At 40.1% G+C, this 26,828-nt stretch overlaps 1 protein-coding gene across 8 annotated transcripts in view; it reads right to left on the bottom strand.

Annotated features, from left to right (window-relative positions):
* Positions 1-748: 748 nt before the first annotated feature.
* ctnnd2b (catenin (cadherin-associated protein), delta 2b) overlaps positions 749-26,828 on the bottom strand; it is a 98,046-nt gene continuing 71,966 nt past the window's right edge. For 5 of the 8 annotated variants that reach the window (XM_044021071.1, XM_044021088.1, XM_044021103.1 and 2 more), the window contains 10 exons: positions 25,357-25,474; positions 23,889-24,071; positions 21,555-21,728; positions 20,479-20,629; positions 16,260-16,521; positions 13,100-13,193; positions 11,870-11,996; positions 7,706-7,834; positions 6,006-6,082; positions 749-4,525 (listed from right to left, as the gene is read on the bottom strand). In XM_044021071.1, the coding sequence (XP_043877006.1) occupies positions 4,262-4,525; positions 6,006-6,082; positions 7,706-7,834; positions 11,870-11,996; positions 13,100-13,193; positions 16,260-16,521; positions 20,479-20,629; positions 21,555-21,728; positions 23,889-24,071; positions 25,357-25,474 (1,579 nt within the window). In that variant the 3' untranslated portion in view covers positions 749-4,261. The remainder of the gene's footprint in view (positions 4,526-6,005; positions 6,083-7,705; positions 7,835-11,869; positions 11,997-13,099; positions 13,194-16,259; positions 16,522-20,478; positions 20,630-21,554; positions 21,729-23,888; positions 24,072-25,356; positions 25,475-26,828) is intronic. The other 3 variants (XM_044021081.1, XM_044021096.1, XM_044021124.1) reach the window with 1 other exon arrangement.

Raw genomic sequence — 26,828 nt, 5'->3', positions numbered from 1 at the left:
GAGGGCAGTCATGTCCCCTGTGAAAGTCAGAGCGGTTTCGTGTTACCGCACACGTACACAATCTAATCTTTTTCCTCCTACTAAAAGCTTTTCTGTGCCACATTAGAACCAGCATTTTTACATCATATGACAAAATTGTTCTGAATGATGTTTTGCAGGCTCGCTCTCACTTAACACTCCTTTCATAAAATATACACCTTTTTAAGAACATGTTTGCAGCTTTGTCGCATCATTGAGCGGCCCTTTTTCTGACTCCACACCAAACTCCACTGAGAAAATCTGGGATTTTAGCTGGCGCGGACACAGGAGCTGTTAGTCTCCCGCTGAGTCGTTTGCTCAGTTTGCGTCACTCGTATGAATTCAAAGAACACATTTCTGACACAGAACTCACAAAATAACACATTTGAAGTTAGTAATGGGCACAAAAGGTGGCTCAACAGGTCCTGTGTGCTGTGAGGTAAAATTGTTCATTTTCTCAATGGACTTTGGAGCAGGTTTACAAAGCGACTTCATTTTACAGTCTCAAAACGGTGTTAACTGGAGAAATAGCGCGCCAAAAATATTCTTGCATTGGCTTAAGTATTATTAGGTGAGCGGAAACACTTAAAGAATCCATACCACCATTAAAGGTAGAGGACATTTTTTAGTAAATGTGGATGTAAAGAAAATCAAGTGTCAAAGAAACAAACTCACATGGCACTTTTTCTGTTAGACATCAAGGTTACACACTTTGTAAAATAACACTGAATGTAAACACAACATGTTTATTAATAAGAAACCCTACAGTGCACCTCTCGGTGCCCTTGATTGCATCTTAATAAGAGTTGACTTCCGAATAATAACAACTTTAAATTCAAACAACGTTGAGGGAAACAAAGTTTCTTCTTTTCATTCAGTTTTCACACATAATTCATCACTTTTAACTGCCCGTCTAGCAACTGATCACCACTCCCCCCCCCCCATGTCCTTGAATGCACCGCCCACTAGAGGGGTGCCTTAATTTGACCGAAATACTGATCGTGACGTGATGGATGAAGTGTCTCAAACGAGTTTCACCGAGCTTCATTTGCATATTGGGACTGAAAGAGAAGGAAAAACACAACTAAAAAGTAAAACGTTGTGGAAACATTAAATCAAAAAAGGACACTTGTATGATGTAAAAACACACAGAAAAGCAGCAGCAGCATCCAAATGAATTTTTAAAGAGAACAAACAACATCATGAAATCAGATTTCCTTTGATGGTCCGTTTATATTTTTTTGGAGCAGTTGTAATCTGTTTGAGGCAATAAAAAGATTCACAATTCTCTCTTCTTTTCTTTTTTTAAACACGTTTGATCTAGCAACAAAACAAAAACAAAGGAAAACAAAAACATTTACCAATGTTTTATCTTCATACAGTCAGGTTTCTCTGTGCCTAAGGATCACAAGCACATACATGACGTTGTCACTTTCCAGATGCTTATTATTTATTAACTATTACACTTAAAACCAGCTTTGTGGGGACAGTCCAGTCGTTCCTCGGATTTTGGCAGATTATTAACAATTTTGTCTTAATTCTGTCACAGAAATAAAACAAAGAAGAGATTTATCGACAACAAAAAAATTTGGAATTCAAATTGTGCGTTTTACCTCAAAAAAAGTATTTTCAAATAAAGAGGCTCGAGAAGTGTGGTCTCATTTGAGGCTGATTATAACCTTAAAAACCTGTTAAAAGTTCAAAACATACAGACCGGGAACGCATCAGACAGTTTGAAGTAATCACCTACTTGTCCAGCAGAGGACGCAGAAGAAGCCTACAGTGATTGTTTTGCTGTTGTTGTTTTGCGGCAACAATGGACGACTACACTGTCCTGAGTGGACATCGGACGTATTTCGGGCGTATTTCTACACCGTCGGTGACAAAGTAATGAACAAACTTGCGAACACGGATCTCGGTCAAGGTCCTCTGCACAAATCTTGCGTGTATTTAAAGTCCCTGTGCATGTTTTAAATGTTTCCCTTCCTCTAACACACCTGATTCAAATGGTGAGCTCGTCATCAAAGCTCCATAACGACCGACTCGTTTGAATCAGGTGTGATGGAGGAAGAGCAACATCTCAAACATGCAGGGCAGTTTGTCTTTAAATGAGCGCTCTCAGGATTTCATGAATCGTTATCAGACCTTTTTAAATTAAGAAAGGAATCGCACAAAAAAATCCATATTCTGAATCCAGCTCTAGTTAGCAGAACGTCTTAAAACAAACGTGAAGGAGAGAGTAAACGTGTACGTAGACGATCCTGTGATATATGTGCGTTAGTGCAGATTTCTGCTGATAAGGAAAAAACCCAGTTTTGGATGAAGCCGTTACTGATTTCAAGTCTTAAAGTCGTCAAATGAAGTCTGACTCAAGTCCAAAGCCGTGACTTGACTTGTTTCCGTGACAACGCGGCTCCCTGCGTCTACTCTACTCCACAGAGCAACAACATTACGACACAAAAGTCGACAAACGTCAGTGTTTTTGACCGGAAAATCAAAAAAAAAGTGTGAACGAAAATCCCTACATGTTGCTGTTTCTTTATTTCTTTATTATTATTTTTATTTTTTTGTGTGTGTGTGTGTGTTTCTCTTTTAAACAAGTCTTTTTAACCATAACGTTGCTGCTATAAGTGACATCCACATCTGCACATAAAAAGTATATATTTATATTTATATAATATATATCCAGACTCTATTAACAGTTTAGTCTACCATGAAGTTACAACTGCTGACCATCTCTCAGAAAAGTGTTTTTTTGTTTTTTTAACATGGATTATTTTACAACACAGAAAATCAACTAGTTTTGTACAACTTTGGAGGAAGCGAGGTTCCACCCTGGTCACAGTCCCCCCCGTGGTCATAGTTTTTTTGTTGTATTTTAAAGTTTTTTTTAATCATTTTTAAAGTTTGTCGTCCCTCGTCCTGGTGCAGTGAGATACTTCTTTGTTTTTTTAATCCCAGTAAAACACAGCTTAGAAAAACCAAAGCATTTACAAACTGGCATTGTTGGAACCGTGAGGATGTTCAGCTGAACTTGGACCCTTGAACGCACCCCGACACTAACTCCGCCTCCTCGCATTTCTCCTCCTTATAGCTGAGGCGGGAATGAACCCTTGTTTGGCACGGTTATATACACAGTTCACGTGAAGAAGGGAAACAAAACTTGTATTTGTGGCGTTGATGTAGGCAGGTAAAAATAAAAAAAAATAACAATATTTTGGCAGCGATGCTACGTCGCGTTCCGTACAAACTATCAGCAGGAAAAGACAGTAAAAGAAGCACCAACACCTGCTGCACCAGGAGCGGCATTCATCCAGTGTTTCATCTGTGCGTTTTGGACAAAGTGATGTTCAGCGTGTGAGGAGGTGAGCGGAAAAAAAAAGGCCCGACATGACACAGAAAATAGTGCAATGTACAGTAAACACAATGCGTCTCCGTTTAAAATGTACAATGTACATCGATTACTATACAACCGGAATTAAAAAAGTAGAAACACAAACGAAAAAAAGGAGAAAGAAAAGTAAAGAAAAGAAAAGAGAGGAAAAACCAAAAATCTCTTACAAATGACAAAGTCCGGAAATGTTCTTTGCCCGGAGGAGGAAACACCACGCTGAAGCCACAGAAGAAACCAAACATGTCCTACACGTCCTACAGCTCTGCCTCTTGTGCTTCACGTTACTAAAAGCCACTTAGCTATACCACATATTTACAGGTGAGTCTCTCTCTCGCACTATCCCCAAAACCTTGCGTCCCCTGAGTCCACTTTCATTGTCCTTCTTCGTTCTCCGTTCACACTGTTGTCCCCTTCTTGTCTTCGTCCATCACTTTCCCGTCTCTTTTCTTTTTTTTAAACCTTCTGTATCCAGAGGCTTTTTCAGGTGCATGAAGATCTTTCTCCAGAGAAAAAGTCTGTCTGTTCATTTGTTGTTGGTGGTGTGTGCATGCACATGCGTGGCCACTCCTCCGTTTGCCTCTGGTCCTCGTCCTCTCTCCTCCATGTAAAAAAAGAAAAGAAGGAGAAGAAGAAGAAGACAGTAATGTCTTAGATTTTCTCCTCACGTCTCATTTCTTGTGCTCCATCCTCCTCCTCTGCCGTCCTGCTGCCTACGATACGATGCTACTCAGGAACAGCAGGGGAGGACGGGGAGGAAGGGACTGTCCTTTTTGTCTTCTCTCCTCCACCTACTCATTCACTGTCCATCCCTCCGTCTCCTCCTCGTCTCCTCCTCTCCTTTGTCTCCTCTCACACCCAGGAGTCTGGTGAAGCTGGGTAGTGGCTGGTCTCGTAGTTGAGCTCACTGTAGGGCCGTGCGGCCGAGTAGAAGTCCACGTAGTTGCCGGTGGACTTGAGGCCCTGCAGGTGCATGTTGAGGTCGCCCTGCGGGGGGCGCCCCCCCACGTGAACCTGGTTCTCGTAGAAGGCCTGGTCCTCGTAGTTGCCGCTGTCGACCGGCGGAGGGTTTTGGAAAGGAGGGTAAGGCTCTGACGGCAGACCTTGACAGGAGACCTGTGAACAGAGCAGAGAACATCAATGACACTAAAGTGATTCTGATTATATCATGACAGACGACAGCAGCAACAGTGAGCTAATAAAGGTCCACACTATGTTTCAGAAGTGAATTCTGCTGCTGCTGCTGTATACACACAAACGCTCCCTCAGTCAGGTCTGACAGAGGCTGTGTTGTCACTAACTTGATTTCTCTCCTAGTTTGGTTTTATTATTGGAGATTCAGGATCATGGATCATTGATTATTGCAATAATACTTATTTCCATGTTTATAATAATGAAAATAACAAGACGAGGAAAGTCTCAGTCAATATTCACTTATATAAGTCCATCATCTTCCCTTCATAAGAAGACACATGGTAACCAGACAGTGGCGTGAGTGTCTGTTAAACCGCCGTGAACGTGACAACATCTCCAGACAGACAGCGTGAAAACCTTTTACTGGCAACAATTTAGATCCAAATGCTCCAGACACCAGAGAGAAGAAATCCACTGCTGCCTTCCAATAATGTGTAAATGTGTGTGGATGGATACAGGTTTGTAGTTAACCAGTTTATAGTGACCTTTGCAGACTGAATAGAGTCTTTATTGTATGACTATAAAAGCCTGTGCAGTTCATCTGAGGCCTTTCAGGAATTCCTGTGGCGTCTCATCTCCATGTTGATGTGGTGTAAGATTCTGATACAGCACTTCTTTATCTTAAGGTTATTATAAGGGTCTTAAAAGGAGCTTAAAAGCATCAATAAAAGACATTTGCAAAGAGAGACGAGGGAGTGAAAGGACGTTTTCTTTGTCTCTCTGGGTTGTGGGTGGTGTTTTCATTTTATCTCTTCATTTAGATCTCTCTTTATTTTCTTTTATAAATAATTCCCACTTCTGGTGAGTGGAAGCTTATGAAAGCAGTAAAGAAAAGGGACTCTATGAGATTAAAGTGATATTTTAGGTTTTTTGAAGCGGCACTGATGCACCGTCAGTGTGCGCCCCCTGCTGGCCTCCTACATTTAGAACCAGTATAAGACCGGCATGGTCGCTGTCTATAACATGTTAAGTATATGTTCTCCTGCTTTTTCTCGCAAATTAGACCACTTTCTCTCTCAAACCAAAGCCCATGGAGAAAATCAGTGATTTTTCTCCTAAAGGCACAGGAGACGTTGATCCACTGCTGCCTTGGTCATTAAGTTCAAAAGTGTCAATTTGCGATTGCCGTGTTTGGAATCCTTTGTTCGGATTTACCTGAGTGACACAAACTTACCAAACAATGGAGCAGTGGACCAACAGCTGCTGTGTCCCTGTGAGCTAAAAATATTGATTTTCTCTATGGAATTTGGTGTAGGCGAGCGAGCAGTTTACAAACTGTTATTTCGGGCCAGAAAAGACAACAAACATATTCTTATAATATCATAAACTCAAGCAGAAGTCATTTTTTTAGACATGTATTTGTACATTTATACATGCACTCAACACAGAGAAGGACTTTTACCTGATTATACTTCCGGTCATCAGTAGGAGACACGTACGCTCCTCTGTGTAGTGTTGAAGAGCCACCAGAGATTTGAGCTGCAGAGACAGTGAGACACAGGACATTTTAGCACTGAACCAACTCATCACATATTATTATTATTCATCTCAAATATCAGTGGGATTAACACCTCTTGTCCACACCCGGTCATGTGATAAAAAAGTTCAACTATGTGGGTACATTTGCATAAAATCATATCACAATATTCAGGATGATATTTCACAGAATTTCAAAGTAAAAGCGTTTGTTGTGATACGGAACGATACACAGTAAAAAAAAACAAAAAAAAAATTTTTTTATGATGCAAATTGAACGGACGACAATTGGCATGCAAATTAGAAGTGGCAAAAAATTTTCTGAACTATGTAAAAGTGATGCATGAATTTCTCAGTAGCGCCCCCTAAGGTGAAACCTGGTAAAATAAAGATAAAATGAAGTTGCACAAAATTTCATGAAACTTGGTGGAAACATGTCACAGCCCATGACGAACAAAAGAGTCTATTGTGACCATTGCCTCAACTTGACGGGAAGTCAGTTTTGACCCAACAGGTGTAAGCTGTGCCATGACCTCCCAACAGGAAGTTGGCCACCCCAAAACAGGAAGTGGCCTGTAACTTTGCGTATGTTGACTGATCTGCTTGAAACTTCATATCTGAGATATGAGACCAGGCCAGAAAACATCAGCACATGTAAACTGAGTAAACATAATGCAAATGATTGAATACTCATCCCTTATCATTATTAAATTATTATTATTATTATTATTATTATTATTATTATTATTATTATTATCAATAATGATAAAGGGACACATGTAGGCTGTCAGTGTCTGTGTTCAACAATAGTAGCTGTGTCTCAATTCAGAAGCCTCCTCCTCCTGACGGTGCATTTACAGGTTGATTACTCCACAATGCTGCAACTCAGCCTTCTGTGTCCTTCAGTCCCTGAGAGACAAAGCTCTCCTGGGACGGATACATCCACTGGGACACAGCTCAGCTGATTCAATGTGTTTTCACTGAGGAAAATGGAGGCCAACAACAATAAAACCTTCAAAGAACACACTTTTAAATCTAAGTACCAGACTTTAATTCAATCAAATAGCTATAAGTTCACACATTAAAACAATTAGAACCTTTACATGCCATTAGAGACTTGTACTGCATCCAGTGTTGCTAAGCGACAGAGACAATATCATAGAGGAATCCATCAAAGCAGCTTAGTCCACTTCTTTTAAAGCAGGCGGCAACTGAATTTAGACACAGCTACAGGATGTAGCCACAAAAATAATAATCATGAACACAGTAAAATGCTGAAAAACAAGAGCCTACATTTCCACAATAAGTTTAGGATTTGATTAATTACTGGATGTTTTTCAGAATAAAGTCTGGAGGGAAAATACTGACCTACATCAGCGGTCCCCAAACTTTCTACATGGATCCTTTTAGGCAAATACATAAGTGGTAAGATAATAACTAAGACACCTGGTTAGGATCCACTGACCTAGATGAATTTGGCTGTTAGCAATGAGACCAGATGATACAAGATTTTTCTTTGTTTTGTTGAACAAATTAATGTTTGTATGAAAAAGAATTCCAGTTTCACGACAGTGTGTCTTTTTTATTGTCAGGCATGCAGTGTGTATGTGTGTGTGGAATTCCTACTTGTCATGGCGTCCTTGCGGGACGTGTGCTCGCCCTTGTTGCTATGGTAACTGGAATTGCCAGTCGACTCATAGTCTGCCTTCCTCTCCTTCATCGGCAACATGTCCCTGGGGGAAGCGGGTGCACTTGCTACAAAGACACACACACACACACACACACACACACACACACACACACACACACACACACACACAGAGTAATATTAATAACAATGAAAACAAGAATATTTTCATGATTTTCTTTTTTTAAAACACGCCTCCTTCTTAAGTGCACATTCATCTTTATGATAAAACACACACAGAAACTCTATAAACACATAAAAGAAAAGTAAACAATATAATTAAAACTTTGGTAAGAATCAGACATTTAAAAGCTTTTCAAATAAAACTAGTGTGACATTTATGAGGGTTTATTTGCCCAAATTGAATATATGACCCAGAATAAAAAATAAAAAAGATATTGTTTGGTTTTCACAACCTCAGAAAAAACCTTTTATACAGTATGTGTGAAAAAAATGGGATTTGATTTATGGAGACGGCCATCTTGTGCAGGAAAAAACAGCCAGAACATAAGTTTTTTATTTTGATGTGGAAGCTTAAAAGGTTTATATCCTTTCTGGTACGCAACGGCCGCCGTACTTCTTTGAAGCGCTGGATTAAGGGATTTTAAATACAGGTGAAGTGCCGACACATCGGATCGTCAAGCAAGGAATTTTAAAATTTCAAGGTCCTGGTAGAAAAGGGAGTGTATTTTTAGGTGAGAAAATATCTATATCTCTGGAGGCGTCCATACGGAAAGCCCTGAAAAGCAAGTGAAGAACAAAATAGCATTTTTTTTATGATGATCTTAATAATTCTCTTAAAAAGGAGGAAAATATCTCTATGAGGGAGGAAAAAATTAAAGGATGAGCAACTAAGTCAGCATATAATTCCAACTCCAATTCTTCAACCTCTGAATTAAACTAAATTACTTTTACTTCCTTGTAGAAAACCTCTGTTCAACAAAAACACACTTTGGAGTGAGACAGTGGAGGCAAATCGAAGCCAAGAGTTTTATACCTACGAAAACTAAATATTTAATTTGAAAAACTAAGAAACTGAAAGTTTAAGTTGTATTCAAATTTAAAAAAAGGATTAATATACACAATACACATGTGGAATTATTTTGAATAAATGTATGAATTATTCTTCTGATATATTTCTTGATATTTGAGGTTATATATTATTATTTCAGTTGCAGAGCAAATGTTTACAGATTCAATTTCTTTTTTTTACGTCCAAAACCTGAAAAAAAAAACCTGATACAATTTTGAATACATTGTTATATTTTTTGAGTTCAGAAGAAGAACTTAAACTTTTTTCAAATTTAATTTTTTCAAATGAAATATTTGTATTTCACAGGAATAAAACTTCTGGTTCCAATCTGTCTCCATACAGCAAATCCTGATGGCCAAAATTAGGATTAAAATCCCCAAACACCTCTGAGAGAGATGTTTATTTGCCATTTTTCTTTTTTCTTTTTTTTTAAAAACTGCAAAATAATCAGATATTTAATTGACTTCCATACTTCCAGCATGATGGAACAGTGAATAATGTGAGGCCACAAAAGAAAGTGAGATGAGATGTGGTTGGCCACATTGGCTATTGTTTCAGTGCCATATGGTTCAATGTCTCCTCCCGTATTTCCCTCATTATCAACAGCTCTTCACGGAGAAGCTGCTGTCGATGACGCCGCACCGGCAGCCCGTCTGCGCGGCCGCATCTGTTTCTGTTTCCCCCTCCCACATTCTAACAAAGTCAGCTCTGATCCGTACGCTCATTAATGCTCTGCTAATATCATCCATTGTCATATCTGGGTGTACACGGCTAATTATGCTCTGCCTACAGCCGCGGTAAACAGCTGCACGCGTACACGCACACAAAGAAGTTTTTATACACAAAGAGAACAATTTCTTTTTATATTTGATGAATGTCTGCAGCGGCAAAATAAAACAAATGACTCGGTGGACCAGCTGTGTGACTGCCCTCAAAAGTGTAAACTGAGAAACAAAAAAAACCAAAAAAAAAGTGAAATTAGCCTCCAAACTACAGCATTTATCACTTTGCCACTGTCAGCTGACAGCGTCATAAATCCATTTCTCTCCAGTGTGGGCTTTTCTGGCCACACTTATTTGGAAGGCAGTCTTGGTGATACAGTGAGGACAGACTCTCCTTGATATTTTTGGTTTTTCATGAAATCCCCTTCTAAACTAAACCTCCCAGTCTCCCACACCAAAGCCCATAGAGGAAATCAGCATTTTTAGCACACTGGTTACAAAGGAGCTGTTGGTCTATTGCTGCCTTGTTTGGTAAGTTTGTGCCACTTTGTTAAATTTGAACAAAGGATTTCAAAAACACAAGTCACCACATGACACAAATGAACTCACTGATATAGGCGGCAGTGGACCAATGACTGCTGAGAGCAGTGATGTTAAAATTGCTGATTTTCTCTATGGAATTTGGTGGGGGAGAGTAAGTGGTTTGGAAGGTGGCACAGTTTTGAGTTTCCAGGTGGAAAAGGTTGTCTAACGGTGAGATAAAGCCAGCAAAACTTTTAATAAGGCTGGTGTACATTTTATGAGGTGTCCCTACTGGCAGCCATGATTTCAATGGGAACAAGCGTCCACGTCTTAAGCTGGAGGCTCGCTTAGAATGCGTCATACAACCACACTCCAAAAATAGTAAATTATCCCTTTAAGACAACCAGTAGAAGACTGTGTCTGCAATGTTAACCCATTTCATGAAATCCCCTACAAAACCAAACCCCGCAGTCTCCCACACCAAAGCACATAGAGAAAATCAACGTTTTTAGCACACTGGAACATGTGTTTGCCAACTTTGTGCCACTTCAGTAAATCCAAGCAAAGGTTTTCAAATGCTGAAAAGACCAAATAACACAAATTAACTCACTGGTGGAGGCAGTAGCGCTTTAACAACTCCTGTGAGCAGTGATGTTGAAATTGCTGATTTTCTCAATGGAATTTGGTGTGGAACGACAGTGAGCGGTTTAGAATGCAGAAGTTTCCGGCTGAAAAAGTTGCTTAACAGTGAGATAAAGCAGCAAAACTTTTAATAAGGTATTATAGACTTGGTGTAGGTGTAGATTTTATGAGGCGTCTTTACTGGAGACTCACTTAGCATGGTCAACACTGAGAATGTGTCCAAAAATAGTGAAGTATATCCCTTTAAGACGCACCGTAGAAGATTGTGCTTGTAATTTTAACCCATTTCATGAAATGCCCTACAAAACCAAACCTCATAGTCTCCTACACCAAAGTCCATTGAGAAAATTGGTGTTTTTAGCACAAGGGTACAAAGAAGTGTGTTGGTCTACCATTGCCTTGTTTGGTAAGTTTGTGCCACTTGGTTAAATATGATCAAATGATTTCATACACAAAATTCACCATTTAACACAATGAACCCACTGGTGGAGGCAGTAGAAGTTCAATAACTCCTGTGAGCAGTGATTTTAAAATTGTTAATTTGCTCCATGGAATTTGGTGTGGGAGAGTGAGAGGTTTAGAAAGCTGAAGTTTCCAGCTGAAAAAGTTGCCAAAGAGTGAGAAAAAGTAGCACAACTTTTAATAAGATATTATAGACTTGGTGTAGGTGTAGATTTTTATTAGGTGTCTCCACTGACAGACATGTTACATGTTGGAACAAGCGCCCTGAATTATCCCTTTAAGACCCACGGTAGAATATGATGTTCTTAATACTGGTGAAACATTGTGATCATACTCCACACATGTATGTGAGAAAATGCATCTAAAATATACAATTTGAATTATTGGTTTCACTGGATGTCATTTTGTCCCATATTCATATTCAGAAGCTTCTGAAACCAGCAAGAAATTATTGCTCTGAGTAAAAGTGAAGACTCATAAGAGTCACACCATCATTTCATACGTGCAAGGGCGTGAGGCTGTTTCAGGAGCCAGAGCACAAGGATTCTGACTTGACAACAGAATCATTCGTCAAAAGTCTCCACGATGTGAAGGTTAAAGACGATTTGAGCCGTAACTGACGTGGTGTTTGTTTGACTGGACTGCACCGACGCAAAGAATTATGGAGGACAAAAGGGACGGGGGGGCAGGAGAGCGTAGAGAAGACGGAGCGTCGGACTTACCTGATCGATTGTTGGGTGAGGTCCGTACGGGGGAGACGGACGGAGTGCGAGAGGAGGAGTAAGGTCGCTGCCTGTCTCGCTCTATCGTGGAGGAAGAGCCGATGAAATGGTACTGAGAGTATCCATCCTGAAGGAGGGAAGGAAGAGAAGGAACCGTGTTAGAAACAGTTACATGACTCACATTGGAGTCCTCGCTAATTATTTATTTGACATTTTGTGTGTTTACCTTCTCTACTATAAATAAATTGAATTCCTCTGACACAAAACTATATTTACATGTCTATGAACGTGGATATCAGTGTGAGCAATCGATTACTACATTAATCTGATGATTGATTAATCATTTTGAGAGTTCTGAGAGGTTTTTTTAATAATTAAACCAGATTGTTCAGCTTAAATGTGAATATTTTCTGGTATCTTGGCTCCGTATAACAAATAATTCATTAAAACTGAATATCTGAAGTTTGTGGACAAAACAAGACGTTCGAGAACATCATCATTTGGAAGAGGTGGAAAACATTTTTCACCATTTTCTGACATTTTATGTACAAAACAACTAAATGTGCTTTTAAATCTGTCAAACTCTGTGACTTTTGGCGTTTTGACTGGAACGACGTGACTGAAAGTTGGTCTCAACATTGGTATTTAATTGGTAAAACATGCCTTAAATAAAGAAACTTGGTGAAATTGACCTTTTTCACGACAGATTATTTGTCGACATAACACAGGTTTTACATAAATTAGGATTCCAAGTTATTTCAAAACTACATCTATGTTTCCTTTATTTTCTGGATGTGTTCCAATAAAGTGACTGACAAATAATTATACTGTATGGTCAATATGGCATTGCTCAAACACTGAAAAATATCAAAGCTAATTGAAATCTATCTTAAAATTTCAATTAGCATGTAATATTCAAGAGCCAGGACTTGGAGCCAGGCTCTAAAACATATTTACAGTTCATGTTTCAATAAAAAAACGGTGTGATTCAATGTCTTTTCCATGATAAAACATGTGCCATAGTGTTAAAACAAAGTCAATGTTCAAATAATATAGTAACATCCATAAGAACACGCTGTGTTGCGGCATTAAAACACACAACAGATGCCAGGTTTGCTGTCGACCTGGTCCGAAACTTTACCACTTTACCATCCTTTCCTCCACAGAGTGAGAATATTGTCTCAAATACTCGAGAACTCAGACGTGACCTGTTGCCAGTGTGGACTTTACCTTCTTGTAGAGGCTGCGCAGGTCTCTGTACTGCCACATGCTGTTCAGGACCTGAGACGCTGCTTTCACCACTTTGGGACTATGTCTGGGAATTCAGCAGAGAGAAACAAAAGAAGACAGTATAAAGCTTGACCGATTTTATACTTGTGGGTTAAAAGTACACAAACATGACATTGAATAATAACAATATAGAGACAGGAATAAACTTCCCTTGCGATATCTGTGAGGAAATCATAACCTCCAGAAGATAACGGCCCCATAATTCTCCTCTGCCCAAACCACATAATTGCTTGGATGATTGATTGATTGACCTGTATTTCATTATTTGAATCCCTCGGACTTTGACTCAGCTGACTAATGGCTCCAGGTCTAATTGGCTCATTTGGCCCTAATCAGCACCTTGGAAATTAAAAAAGTAATTTTAGGAAATGTCATGTTTATTATTAGTATCCTGTGATTGCAGACTGCAGGGAACGTAAAGCCGTTACATAAGGAAGTAGGACATTTTCGGAAAGAGATGACGAAATCATCTATGGGATTCAACAATTCAGACAACCCTGATCGACAGTTTTAATAATAACAGAGAGAAATGTGATGTTTATTGATTAATTCAAGATCTGGACAGAAGTGTAAACCAAAATCTGCAGTTATTATACAAGCGTAGAAGTTAGTGGTTGCATCTGCTCTCACTTTACACGACATTATGGTGTTGAAAATCTACAGAACTTTTACTAAAGCTAAAAAATGTCTTTGCAGATTTAGCTTTTGACTTTTGCCATTCATATGTAAACATATGAATGACAACTTTTCTTCTTCTAAACATTATATGCCAGGCCTGTATGTTGCACTATAGCACTGCCATGGAAATACACCAAAAACAGAAGAAGACTTGGAGCACGTGCATAAAGTTTGTGCAATGTGTACAGAGGCTGGGCTACGATATCATGGTTTACCAAAAGTTCAAAAGTTGACATTTTAAAAACATTTTCACCCTGTGACCCGTTTTCTAGCTCCCAAAATGTCAGTTCTGTGAGGATAAAGAGCCAATATGAAACAAAACCTTTGCAGATGATCGTGCCCACAGGCCCTAAATATCACATAAAACAAATGTTAAAAACATAATTCGGCTGACAGTGACCTTTTTCAATTGGACTTTCTTAAGTGCTGACTGTTCTCAAAACTCTTACTTACTTTCTCTGACCCCTGCATGTCCCCACCCTATGACGATCATCTCCATGAGCCAGCCACTTTATTATTCCCCCTACTTGGCCACTGTCAATTTGCCGACACCCTCATCCTCTTGGCTGCACTAATTCACCTTCATTACTTTCATGCATTCATATCTCCTTCTTGAATCCCCTGGTATACCCCGTTCTACTATCAGGCTGTGTGCTCACACGCAAATAACCTAATTTATCATTTTTATGTTAACAAATGCTGCCTAAACAGATGATAATATGCAGCTGAGTGCATCTCACAATCAGCATTCCACATATGATATGGAGATAATCAAATAGACATAATCCCCAGTCCAGCTGTAGATGTTGTGAAGAATTCTTTTTCATCTAAAGCAGATTGATGTTGTTGGTTTGCAGCTGTTCTGTTGGATGTGACCGTATAATGCTACAATTTATTCTGCATAATCACTACATCAACTTATAGATCTTACAAACCTGATGTTTAAGATCCTGAGTCAATCAATCAACTGTATGAACTGTAGAACTATAGAACTGTATGTTCTGTTGTTAATTTAAATCAAAAGGTAATAACTGTGCATCGCCGTCGCACTTGAGGACATAGACAAGTTTCAACTGATATGTTTTACATCCAAACTGTAATTTGTTACTCCTCATGCTCAATTTCTAGCATCAACAGTAAATAAAACCTGTAGTTATTACAGTTTTTTTTAAACCACTTTTGTCTTTTAATGTAATAAACCAAACACACAGTACTGTTCAACTGTGTCTGTGGACATGTGGACTATGTTTAGTTTGGTAGTTAGCAAACCTAGCATGGACATGTTTTATTTATGGAAGAAATCCTGAGCTTATCAATTAAATGGACTGGACTAGCTTGCTTGTTAGCAAACCTAGGTACAACTCTAACATTATACACTTACACATGTTTGCTATGGTGTTTTTATGTAAGAAATCCAGAGTTTGTCAAATGACTTGTCTATCTGGCTAGTTAACAAACACAGCTACAACACTAACATTGTGAACTTGTTTGCTAGGGAGTTTTTACATAAGTAACCCTGTGTTTGTCAAATGGACTAGTCCAGTTTGCTAGTTAGCAATGCTATTACACAATGTGCACATGTTTGCTGTGTTTTATGGAAGACATCCTGTGTTTATCAAATGGACTAGTTTCACTTGGTAGTTAGCACACCTAGCTACATCAATAACATTACACACTGTGGACTTGTTTGCCATCACCACTCTGCATTTCTGGAGAAATCATTAACATGTCAGTTTCACTTAAATGTCTGGATACACACATATGTAATACACTCAGCTGGTCCACAAACACAGATCTCATCTTCAAGAAAGCAAATCAAAGAAGCTTTTTCCTCAGACAACTCAAGCAATTCAACATAAAACCACATCCTCTACCAACATTTCTACCAAGCCATCAACAGCTCTGACCGCCAAGCACAAATCATCAACAGATCCTCAAAAATCATTAGCTTCCCTCTTCCATCAATGGACTCTCTCTACTACAAACAAACAGGACAAAGAAATTCCTCTCATATTCCACCCACCCTGCTCATCACATCTTCAAAATGCTGCCTTCAGGGAGAAGGTACACAACTCTCCACCAGAACATCCACTTCAGGAACAGCTTTTTCTCCACTGCAATATGAAAAATAAACTCCCCTTTTAGTTCAGTTCTCCTGTAATCTGCATATTTACAGGGTGCCTAACTAAGTTTGCACTGTTGTGTTTTTGTAGTGTGTCTTGTTTGTGGGCGTACAACTGATGGCTAATGGCTGTACTTTTGTCATATCTTTCAAAATCTAAAATAAGGTTGTTCATTTCAGTTACCAAGAAGAAATCCACAGATATTTTTTGTAAGAATTCTGTCACACACTACTTCTCCTTTCAACCTCATCTTATCTCCCTCTTTCCTTTATCCGATCACATCTTTCCATTCGGCTTACTTGTCTCCTTTGCTGCGGGCGATGCCAATGAGCTTCTCGATGCCGCCAGCGTCCCTCAGAGCCTTGGTGTTCTCCATGTTCTTAGTGATGACCTCGTGCAACGCACAGCAGATAGCCGTGATGGTGTCGTCCGACATGGTCTTCCCCATCAGGCTGCCGTTGTTGTTGGCGCCTCCTCCACTTCCTCCCCCACTGCCAGTCGTGTTGTTGTTGTTGCTGCCTCCGGGCAAACGGTGCACCAGGTCCCTCATGGCGTATTTACCTGTGGGCAGGGAGTGAGTGTGTGTCGGGGTGCAGAGGAAGAATATAGGTTAGCGGGTTTCGGAAATGTAAAGGAGGAGAAAAGGTAGAAGTAAATATGGAATAAAAACTATTTGAGCTTTTACATTGATATTTTTGATCAGTGATCCCCATAACGCTAACAAAACAGGCAATTGTGCTGTCAGTAAATCTGCCAGTTTTTCAGCAAATTTTGTCATCCTCTCTTTGGTTTGGTCATTTAGTATTTATTCACCGAAAGTTTAAGTAAGTATGGTGTAATGTTACAGTGCAACTTGCAGTCCTGCCATATGTACTACAGCGTTTTGAGTCGAGTTGAGCTGAAGTAAAAATATGGCCTGGCTGGGTGGCGTTCAGACTGATAGAGAAATGGTCACATGATCCTGCACCAAATGACTGCATTTCCCATGACACCTCAATTCTGCTGTCAGACAGTCTTGTCCGCCCTGCTCTCTGCCCCTTATTCTGATTGGGTCATCACTTTGGGGTGGTGGAGGTGGGGCACATCAAGATCCACTGACAGTTTACATCACCACTACATGCGTTTCACTGCTGTACAAATTCTATATAGTGCATGGGGACTGATTTCAGACAGAAAAAAAGGTTCTTTGTTGTTGATGTCTCTGGTTCCTACACTTGTTTCTTATAAAACAATTTGGTCAGCTTATGTTGTTTTTTTGTTTTTTAAAATGTGCTACAGCAGTCATTCCTAAAGAATGTGAATTTCTGCTTCTTCTTTTCTTTTCTCTCTTTTTTTTTATATAAAAGATTTATATCAGCAATACACCTCTGACCCACATGAGGGAGCTTATTAAATTTCCAAATAAATGGTTTCTGCTGTAACCCACAATTGTGCAGCCAGCAAAGAAATGAATGTGTGGCCCGTTCGCCCAAATTACGAAAGGACATGTATGGCGATGACACCTGCTTTGTTATTAAACACAGAAGCCGAGTTAAAGAAACAGACTGTGGCTAAAGTGAGCCACAATATCACCTAGCTAGAATAAAAATAGACATGAATTAACCCCTGTTTTGTCAATCAAACAAAAAAGTCCAGTTACAGAAGAGACTGCAGCTAAAGTGGCTCAAACTTACATCTGTCATGTAAGCGAGAATAAAAACAGACATGAATTAACCCTTGTTTTGTTAATTAAACAAAAAGCCCACTTAAAGAAGAAATTGCAGCCAAAGTTAGACAAACTAACACCTGTGAAATAAGCTAGCATGCAAATAAACATTAATTAACCCCTTTTTTGTTAATGAAACAAAAAAGCCCAGTTAAAGAAGAGCTACAGCTAAAGTTACCCAAACAATCACTGTGAAGTAAGCAAATGAAAAGAAATATTAATTAACCCCTGTTTTGTTAAAGGCGTCATAGACCGGAAGCTCCAATTAACGCTGCTTTTGAGTGTGTGTATCTGCGTCATTCCCTCGTTTATGAAACCCTAAAGTTTCAGAACAAACAGTTCAGCCACTGCTGAGAAAATAGTGTTGTATTGTTTTCCTGGGCTCTGCGAAGCGGATCGGCACTTCCTTAATTTGATGTCGTCATCAGAAATCCTCACCACTCCTCTCACCACCGTAGCGCCTCCTGGTGCGGGCACTAGTCCGGGCACATCCGGTTGCGTACATTCAACCGCAGAAGAAGAAGAACTACTCTCGTTGTAGCTGCTGAGATGCAGAGCATCCACTGTGCCAGAGGGGGAGCTGTGTATCTGAGAGCTGGCCTATCTATTACGTCACTTCCAGGTACCTGGCCAATCACAGGACAGTAGGAAAGCTCTTGTTGGCTGGCCAATCACAACACAGTCCACGTTCTGAGGGTGTGGTTTTGGTCTGAAACAGCGCTGCTGACGAGAGCGTCAGTGAGGAGATATTTTGATCAGCTCGTTTGCAGCGATTAGGAGGTTTTTAATCATGAAAACAAGTTAATATATGTAAGTAGACCTCCATAACCAAGATATATGTGTGATACAAGCATTCTATGTCACCTTTAATTAAACAACAACAAAAAAGATTTATTTATATAGTAAATTTGGTTACGATGATTCGTCATCTTTGAAAAGTAGGGTCCCATTTTAAAAAGTTTCTTTGGGAACGTTTGAGAAATAATGTGCAAAATAATCTTTGTTTCAGCAATAAAATAACCCTACAATTCTCTCCAGACAAACAAAGCAATTCACAACTTGCTTATTACAGTAAGTTATCAAATAGAATGGAAGCGTGTAAACAACTTAATTCAGCAACTGTCATATACTCACAATATTGGCAATATTCACATTATTACAAATGCACAAGTACTAAAACTGGAACTCTCCATCATATTAGTTTCATTGCAGCACTGAAGCCAGTGTAGACTCACAGTGGTGCTGTCTGTGCAAGCAGTATGGTGTCTACTGCTGAAAGCTCGAAGGATTTGTCTCTCATACAATGTCATCATGTTCATACAACAGAAGTGAGGCCAGGACATCGTGTCCTGTCAAAATGTGCAGCACATACATGTCCTGTGGCAGAGCAACACTCTACGAGTGACAGTGCAACCTACATACAGTACATGCACATGACTGGCCACATTCACCGACAGGCTGCACATGCAGACACAGTAACACACATGCAGTGCTCAAAGCACTCAGCTCAAAGCCTCAAGCATCAGATGGAGACAGTGGAAGGAGGCATTAGGTTGTTGCTATGGGGACCAACAGAAAAGCACAAAATATCACTTGTCTCCCAAAGCAAAATCAAGTATACAGCACCATATCAGTCAGAGCAACGGTACTATTTAAGACTAACACTATATCTGCATACAGACAGCCTGTTATGAAGCGACTTATCTCTTTTCTTTTATTACCAAACCCACTACCGGTGAGCCGCTTATAATGGCAAAACCCCACAAATTACATCTCGACAGTTCAGGTTTGACAAAAAAAGTGAGTCCAATTTAACAAGCAGCATACTGTGCATTCAAGCAAGTGAATTTTCTTTCCACTGCCATTACCTTTATTTAAGGCGGAATACAGCAGATGAGGGTCAGTAGAACCAAGGAAATATCAAAAATGTTCTTGAACAAGTTGACTTGATTTGGAAAATAAGGAATAACTCAAAGAAACCCAGTGCGTCCGTCTGTGTAACTACTCAATTTGAGCATAATGTTAGTTCAGGCACGTTCTATGCCATCCAACATTAGCTGACAGCTCATCTTATCCCCTTCTCTGCATTCAATAAGCAAACTCAGTGAGCACCTTATTTAAGCTGCCCCAGCCTTCCTACTCTTTCTGCTTCACAGAAATTCATTTCACTTTAACGACCTACCTCCACCCCATCGCCTCTTTTCCATGCTGAGTGTGATCTAAAGCCTCATCTCTGTATGTTATTTGCGTTTCCATGATAATAAATTAAGAAGGTGTACCAGAGCACCCAATCTGTACCATCCCAGCTTTCGGCACCCTTCCATTGGTGTACCAAACAAGCACAGTGGTCCAGCTCCTAAAAGGTGGAGTTAGATAAACTGCCATCCACTGAGTGCTCAAAAAGGGAATCATCACTTGTGTATGACAGCAGGTAACAGCACAAAACACGCCGCAGCCTTCTCTCAAAACAAAGCATGTCTTGTTTTTGTGATAAACAGCCACATGCCAAAAAGAAAGACCACGACATTTTGGATGCCCTCCATTGTTATCCTTTGTTTACTGTGTTGAGTTCAATCTTCTGCGTGGAATTTATTGGTGGGATACACCGTGTTGCACTGTTAAGACATTATGCGATTTACACAAGTGACGCAGCTGTAACCATCTGACACAGTCACCCGGGTCAGGGTGTACCATTCCAAACCGCAGCATGGCGAGTTGCACTGTGCTGCTTGCTGCTACCATACTTTCCAAGTGTGACCATGGAAGGGAAGGAACCTCTAAACTTGTTTGTTTGTTTTGAATGAACTACTCACCGATGAGTTCCTTGTTCCTGATGTCCAGAGCCATGTTTCTGAGTGCGGTGGCCACGGCACACACCACCCGATCATTGTCTATCCTCAGCAACTCCACCAGGATGGGTAAGCCTTTCTCCTTACGCACTGCAGCCCGGATATACACTGACCACTGGTGGAGGGGTGGGAGGGTGAGGGGTGAGGGAGTTGGAGGTGGATAGAGACATTAGAGTTTTGTCTTTAAGGCATTATTCACATTACTCATGTTATTTCCCATGAAAGACTGTGTGCTAAATGTGAGCGTAGTGACGTTGTTGCAGGAGTAATAATCCAATTCAGTTTGTTTATCACAGCATTGTATCCATCCAATGTTGACTCACCACAAGCTACTAGACTGTAGAACAATGCTAACAACTTTGTTTTAAGAAAATGTTTGACACTACCCACGGTCCTCAGGTGTAATAGCAATGTAATAGCATGCAGAACACACTACATCAAAGACACAAACTACGGTTAGGACATGTACAGTCTTCTCTACCTTTTCGTTTTTGTAATATTTTCCAATGTTTCCCTGCTCTGAATCCCATGATACATGCTCATGATTCATCCTGTAGCTGGTCAATATGGTTCCAGGCTTAAAACACTTTGTACAAGGATATTTTAAAATGCCAGTGGAGAAAAATGAATGACTCATCTGGGCAATATTAAAGTCCATTTAAAGTTTGATGCTAATCCATCAGGGAGCTGACAATATAATTACAAAATTAAGAGAAAATGTTTGATCTGCTACTGGCAGTCAAATATTAAGGGTAGAGCCTCTTGACATGTAATGATTTATTCTATAGTCTCCACATACGGTCCAGTCATTGTTTCTCAAACTCTCAGACTTTCACAGCAAATGGAGTTGTTCAGTTGTCATGGAGACGGCTTACTTGTTGCAGATAGTCTGTGTGTTTATCCGGCCCAGTGGGTGAGGTGCGCTATCGCACAGCACAAAATATTGCACCTTCAAAATGCCGTCTGGAAACCACTGGAATTTAAATACAATTCTACAGATGCCCTTTACTATCACAAAGCTTCAGCCACAGCACTGATACCTTCCAGCTGCCAGCAGCCAAGTTCTGCAGGGCCCCAGCTGCTCCCTCCAGGGTGTCTGGGTTGGAGCACTCAGACAGCAGCGTGAGGTAGGGCTTGACAATAGTGGGATGCCATAACATCTGGATGCCTTTCGGGGGCTCCGCCAAATCTGGAAATGGGCCGACACCGTCCCACTGTGGAAGACGAGACATCATTCAAGAGAGAAAGGCACTTTGAATTCTGTGTGAGGACAGGGTTGATAGTGGGGCGGATGCCAGCTCAGTTCCCCCCAAGGCAGGAACAAGGGAGGGAGGGACAGAAGATTTACTATTCATAAGCAGTGTATAAATAAGCTGACATTCATCGGTTTGTGCGCGTTGTTCTTCTATCTCCTCTGTAATTTAAATCTGACATTTTGCGTCTGCGCTGATGATACATTTGGAAAACACAAACACATACTGCACATAAATAACAATAGTCAAATTGTTGGCTCTTGAACACTGTGAATCTGGAATATAATAATTCACACAGAATCAATGCTCCCAGTGATGGACTGCACTGCACTGATGAGTCGTTTTTTTAATGAAAACAAAGTAACCTTTAGTTACTTCCCAGGCTGAGACATTAAATCATTTTTTGTCATTTACATTGCACTTATATCTCTTTTTCTTCTGTCCACACAGAACTGCAGAATGTCACCACACCTGCACTGTTGGCCAAGTGGAAGGAATTTAGGCTTGTAGGTAGAGGGTTGCAAATAATAATAATGTGTGTGCAAATAAAAATTATATTCTATTCATTATGCATAAAAATACACCTTCATAGCAGTCACACGTAAACTCAAACACACTGACGTTGGACTCATTAAGCCATGTTTCCCAGAGTAGAACAGTTTGGTTTGTGACAGTACAATTCTTAATTGTTTGGCGTTTTCATTAGGAATAGTACCAAAATAACCAGTCCCTACCATTCCATTCTTTGGCACCCTTTCTTTGGGGTACCTTTGGATTTGTTCACACACAGGAGACGCCTATAGGACGCATTTAAATGCCAGGTGTGATCAGAAACATTGATAGATTATATATACAACAATGCATATGGGTTGTAGATCGGTACTACCAAGTCGGAAAAAGGCCTACTCTATCGTCTCTCAGCCTTTTGTACTTTCTTTTCACTGCAACTTTACCTCACTCTACCTTTATAACTCCTCTCCTCTCCTCTCCTCTCCTCTCCTCTGCTCTAATTACTCCACAGTTGAGTTTTGCTCTCTCCAACAAGCTCCCAAATCGCTACTTCATGTTAATCACCCACAGCTGCACTGGAGTGGAGACAGATAGAAGGTGGAGAGGAGTTGGTGATGGATAGATGGGGAGGGTTATGTATTATCACCACAGGAGAGGTTATGATTCGTCCCTTTATTTTCTGATCCAGAGGTTAGTGGTAAGACCTCTTATCCCTCTGGTTTTACCTGGGTACACGCAGTTCGTTTTGGCTTTACTCAAACAAATGGGAGGTAAAAGCCTGGTTCATCACTATCATTATTCGTTTAAATATCCTGTCTTTGTTGGAGAAAGAGAGAGGTAAAAAAGCCTGCAGGGCTAATGAGCAATTCACCCTGATCTACCGGAAGGGCTGGGGTTTTAAATCCCCACAGCTTTGCTAGAAGTTGTAAAAGACTTCTTCCACTCAACCAGAATGTGACGCTGATTGCTCATTAGCATGACAAGAGGTTAGAGCCTACTCCAAAGAAGTGGTTTGGTTTCTGCCAATTCTTCAACTAAAAGAGAGCTCATTTTATCTGCTGCAGGCAGGATGAAACTCTGGCTTTTTGGCAACAGGAGGACAAACCCAGGAAATGCAGAGGGAAATTCAGTTTGGTGCCTTTGAGTCTGAGCACAGAAAATGAAAAATTTAATCCACAGGTAAAAGCCATAATCCTGTGATGCTGCCGTGTGGATGATCAAGCCTGTCTTGACATTGTGAGTCATGGATGTGACATGAAATAATCTGGGTAGTAGGTGCTTGTCATCAGACTACAAAATGTGTGACGTGACGGTGAACTGAAGACATTTGCACAATATAAATTGGAACTAGAAAATTAAAGTCTGTTTCAAAACTAGTGCTGAGAGCAACATCAAACAGGTTCTTGCATTCCCACGAGTGTCAGATTTGCAGGCAGCACACCGCTGTGAGTACAGGACACTGCCCGAATGAGAAACATCTTATTACTTGCACTTTGCAAAACGCAAGAGACTGGATGCAAGCACGTTTTGTAACACTTCCTGTGTCCATTTTGTAGCACAGTGGCGCTCTAACTACTACTACTGTGAAGTTTGGAGCAGATAGATCCTCACCTGGTCATGTCCTTTCTTTTTCTTCTTCTTCTTGCCCCAGCATCCGGAACTCTCGCCGTCCTTCCCACCAGTGTCACACAACAGACCGTCCAGCTCCTCCGACCCCCCCTGCTGGCTGTGCGATGTCTCTGCAGCCAGACGGTACGACAAGTTCCTCAGGATGCACACGCAGTTCTCTACGGTCTGAGGGAGGAGAAGGAAAGAAGAAAAAGATAGGTAAGGTGAGAAGACGAAAGGACAGACCAAACTAGTGAACTACCTTAGTTGACATCAAACTAATTAACTGTATTTTTTGCACAAAATGTAAGCACTTTAAATAACCCATGTGTCTTTAGGGCAATTTTAAAAAACTTTCAAGGGCCTTGAGATTTTTGATTTTTTTCAAATGTACAAACTTTCAGATGAAAAACGTCTTTTGTGCTTATGAGGAGCCTCCTCTCAACACAGCAACACATCAGAGAAAACAAAAGCACACAAATGAATTCATATGAATGCTCACATTAAATCACACACACACAAACGCACACTCTCTCTCTTTAGTGATGTTTCTGTGTCACTGCCCATCTGGGTTGAGTAATATATATGGTACACTGTAAAAAAAAGTGACGGGATAGACAAGCGTGTGATTTTTACATAGTGTTAATATTTCATCTCTTATCTCTTAAAGGTCCAGTGTGCAACACTTAGAAAGACATTGACTACACAACCCATAAGTATAGTTGTAGTATAAGTGTATGACTTTAATACTAAATGTACCTAATGGTGCAGTTATATTTGGTGTCGGAAACTTTCCCAGGCGTTTCCCCAGGCGTTTGTTCCTTCAACAGGAACGCCCAATTCTTTTTTATTCGGAAACTTGGAGCAAGTTCAGCATTTTTGTCAATAATGTTTCACAGTAAACCCCATGCATAAACCGAAAAGGGAACAGCAGAGAGAGAGAGAGAGAGTGTCAAAATCAATAGTCGGTGTCTCAAAAGCTATATAATATCGCAGTATTTCACTGTATCGATTCCCCCCCTACTGGACAGTTAATTTTTTAATATATTTAATATATTTTAATAGCTTAACTCATCATATGTTGTAAAACTGTAGTTGATTGTTTCAAGATATTTACTGATATTTCCTTTGTAGAAAATTGGAGTAAAAAAGTAAAACATAATAAAGACGATGCTGTTTACGTAAAAATTAAAACAGCTAAACAAGGCTTTTTTAAAAAATTTTTTACAGTGTGACTGTGTGGCCTGCACGTTTCGGCGGTCATTTACAAACAAACAAACCACAGGAAAACAACAAATTAGGACACACCTGCAGTTTACCAACACAGACTGCTGAGACAGAGATAACTCATGCAAATGTATGCAAATCATAGACAGTGTGTCTTTAGACTGTAATCCTCATGCAACAGGACAGTCACACACACACACACACACACACACACACAGAGTGGAGGTGTTTGCGTGCGAGTTACCTTGCTGTCGATCTCACTGCTCCCCAGAGCCGTCTGGATAACATAGAGCAGAGCGTCTGTCAGGCCTTCACACTCCCTCATCCTCCTGCGAGCCTCTTCTCCTGCCGAGCTCACATTCCTGTTACACACACACACACACACACTCATCAATAAAGACTCAAAGTCGTAGAAAAACCTACACACTTTTCTTTGCGACGTAAATACGTTACCAGTGGTTTCTTACACTTTTTATGCGGGCACTGAGTTGTGATGGTTAAGGTTAAGGTAAGGGGTTAGGGAGTGCATTATGTCTATGGTGTGTCCTCACTAAGGTATAAAAACAACTTTGTGTGTGTGTGTGTGTGAGAGGACAGAGAAAGTGAGGCAGTGACAGGACGAGGCAGACGAAGGGAAGGTAAAAAGGAGGGATAATGTGATTGAGAGAGAAAAGATGGAAAAACGAAAGAGACAAAGCAGAGAGAGAGAGAGAGAGAGCGTGAGAGAGAGCAGGTGGCTGGTGGTAAACCAAACCCGCCATGAAATATTCAATCTTTAATCAGACTCCCAGCATTCCCTAACGAGGCGTGAGAAAGATGAATTAGCCTGTCAAGTTTAGGGGGCTGCAACACACACACACACACACACACACACACACAATACCAGACACACACATCACAACATTTTCATACGTGTACAGGAACTAGAGGGGGACAATTTTTGTCTTCTGCCTGTTTTGTGTATTTTTTTCTGAGAGCAAGTGAGTACACACACACACACACACACACAATCATAGCGTTTTTCTTTACAGTGTATATACATAAGCTAAAATGCATTATATATATTAGCGAATAACACACAACTAGCAAGTTTTATCTACAGACCTCCGTCGCAAAAATCCACACAGCACTAAGGTGGAAAAGGCTCCGATGTCGTGTATGTTTCTGGAACGCTGTCAATCAAAAAATAGCTCCCACTCAGAGAAGCTGAGCTTCCGTGGAAGTGACATTTTTCACCGGCGAGCTCGCAAACCTATCCTGTGTCGTCACATAGAACAGCTGAAGCTGAGCTTTAAGTGGTTTTAATGCGCAGGCTGCTACGGGAATATGAAAATCACGTAAGACGATCCGTCGTCAACCATAAACGGCTGATTCTGAACGGACTAATGACACGCAGGGTGATAATAGTTTGGGATTTTTCATTAGTTTTAGTTTTTATTTACTTTTAACTTTTTGTTTCTAAAATGAGTTCATTTTTTAAGGTTTTTACAGTGGGTCTGCCAGCTTTTATTAGTTTTAATTTCCATTTTTTGTAACATGGAGAATTTGCCAGGTGCAAGATTCAAAAAGTTCGTAATAAATAAAAAATAAATACACTAAATACACAATTTTAGTTTGTTTTATAAACAGTTATTTGAAGTTATTTTTATTTCACTTAACAAAAATGTTTTTTCAATTATAGTTTTCATTAACTATAATAACCTTGGTGACACGTAC

This window comes from Solea senegalensis, linkage group LG1 (genome assembly GCF_019176455.1).
Source record: "Solea senegalensis isolate Sse05_10M linkage group LG1, IFAPA_SoseM_1, whole genome shotgun sequence".
Lineage (NCBI taxonomy): Eukaryota > Metazoa > Chordata > Actinopteri > Pleuronectiformes > Soleidae > Solea > Solea senegalensis.
This window is presented reverse-complemented; position numbering and strand designations above follow the sequence as displayed.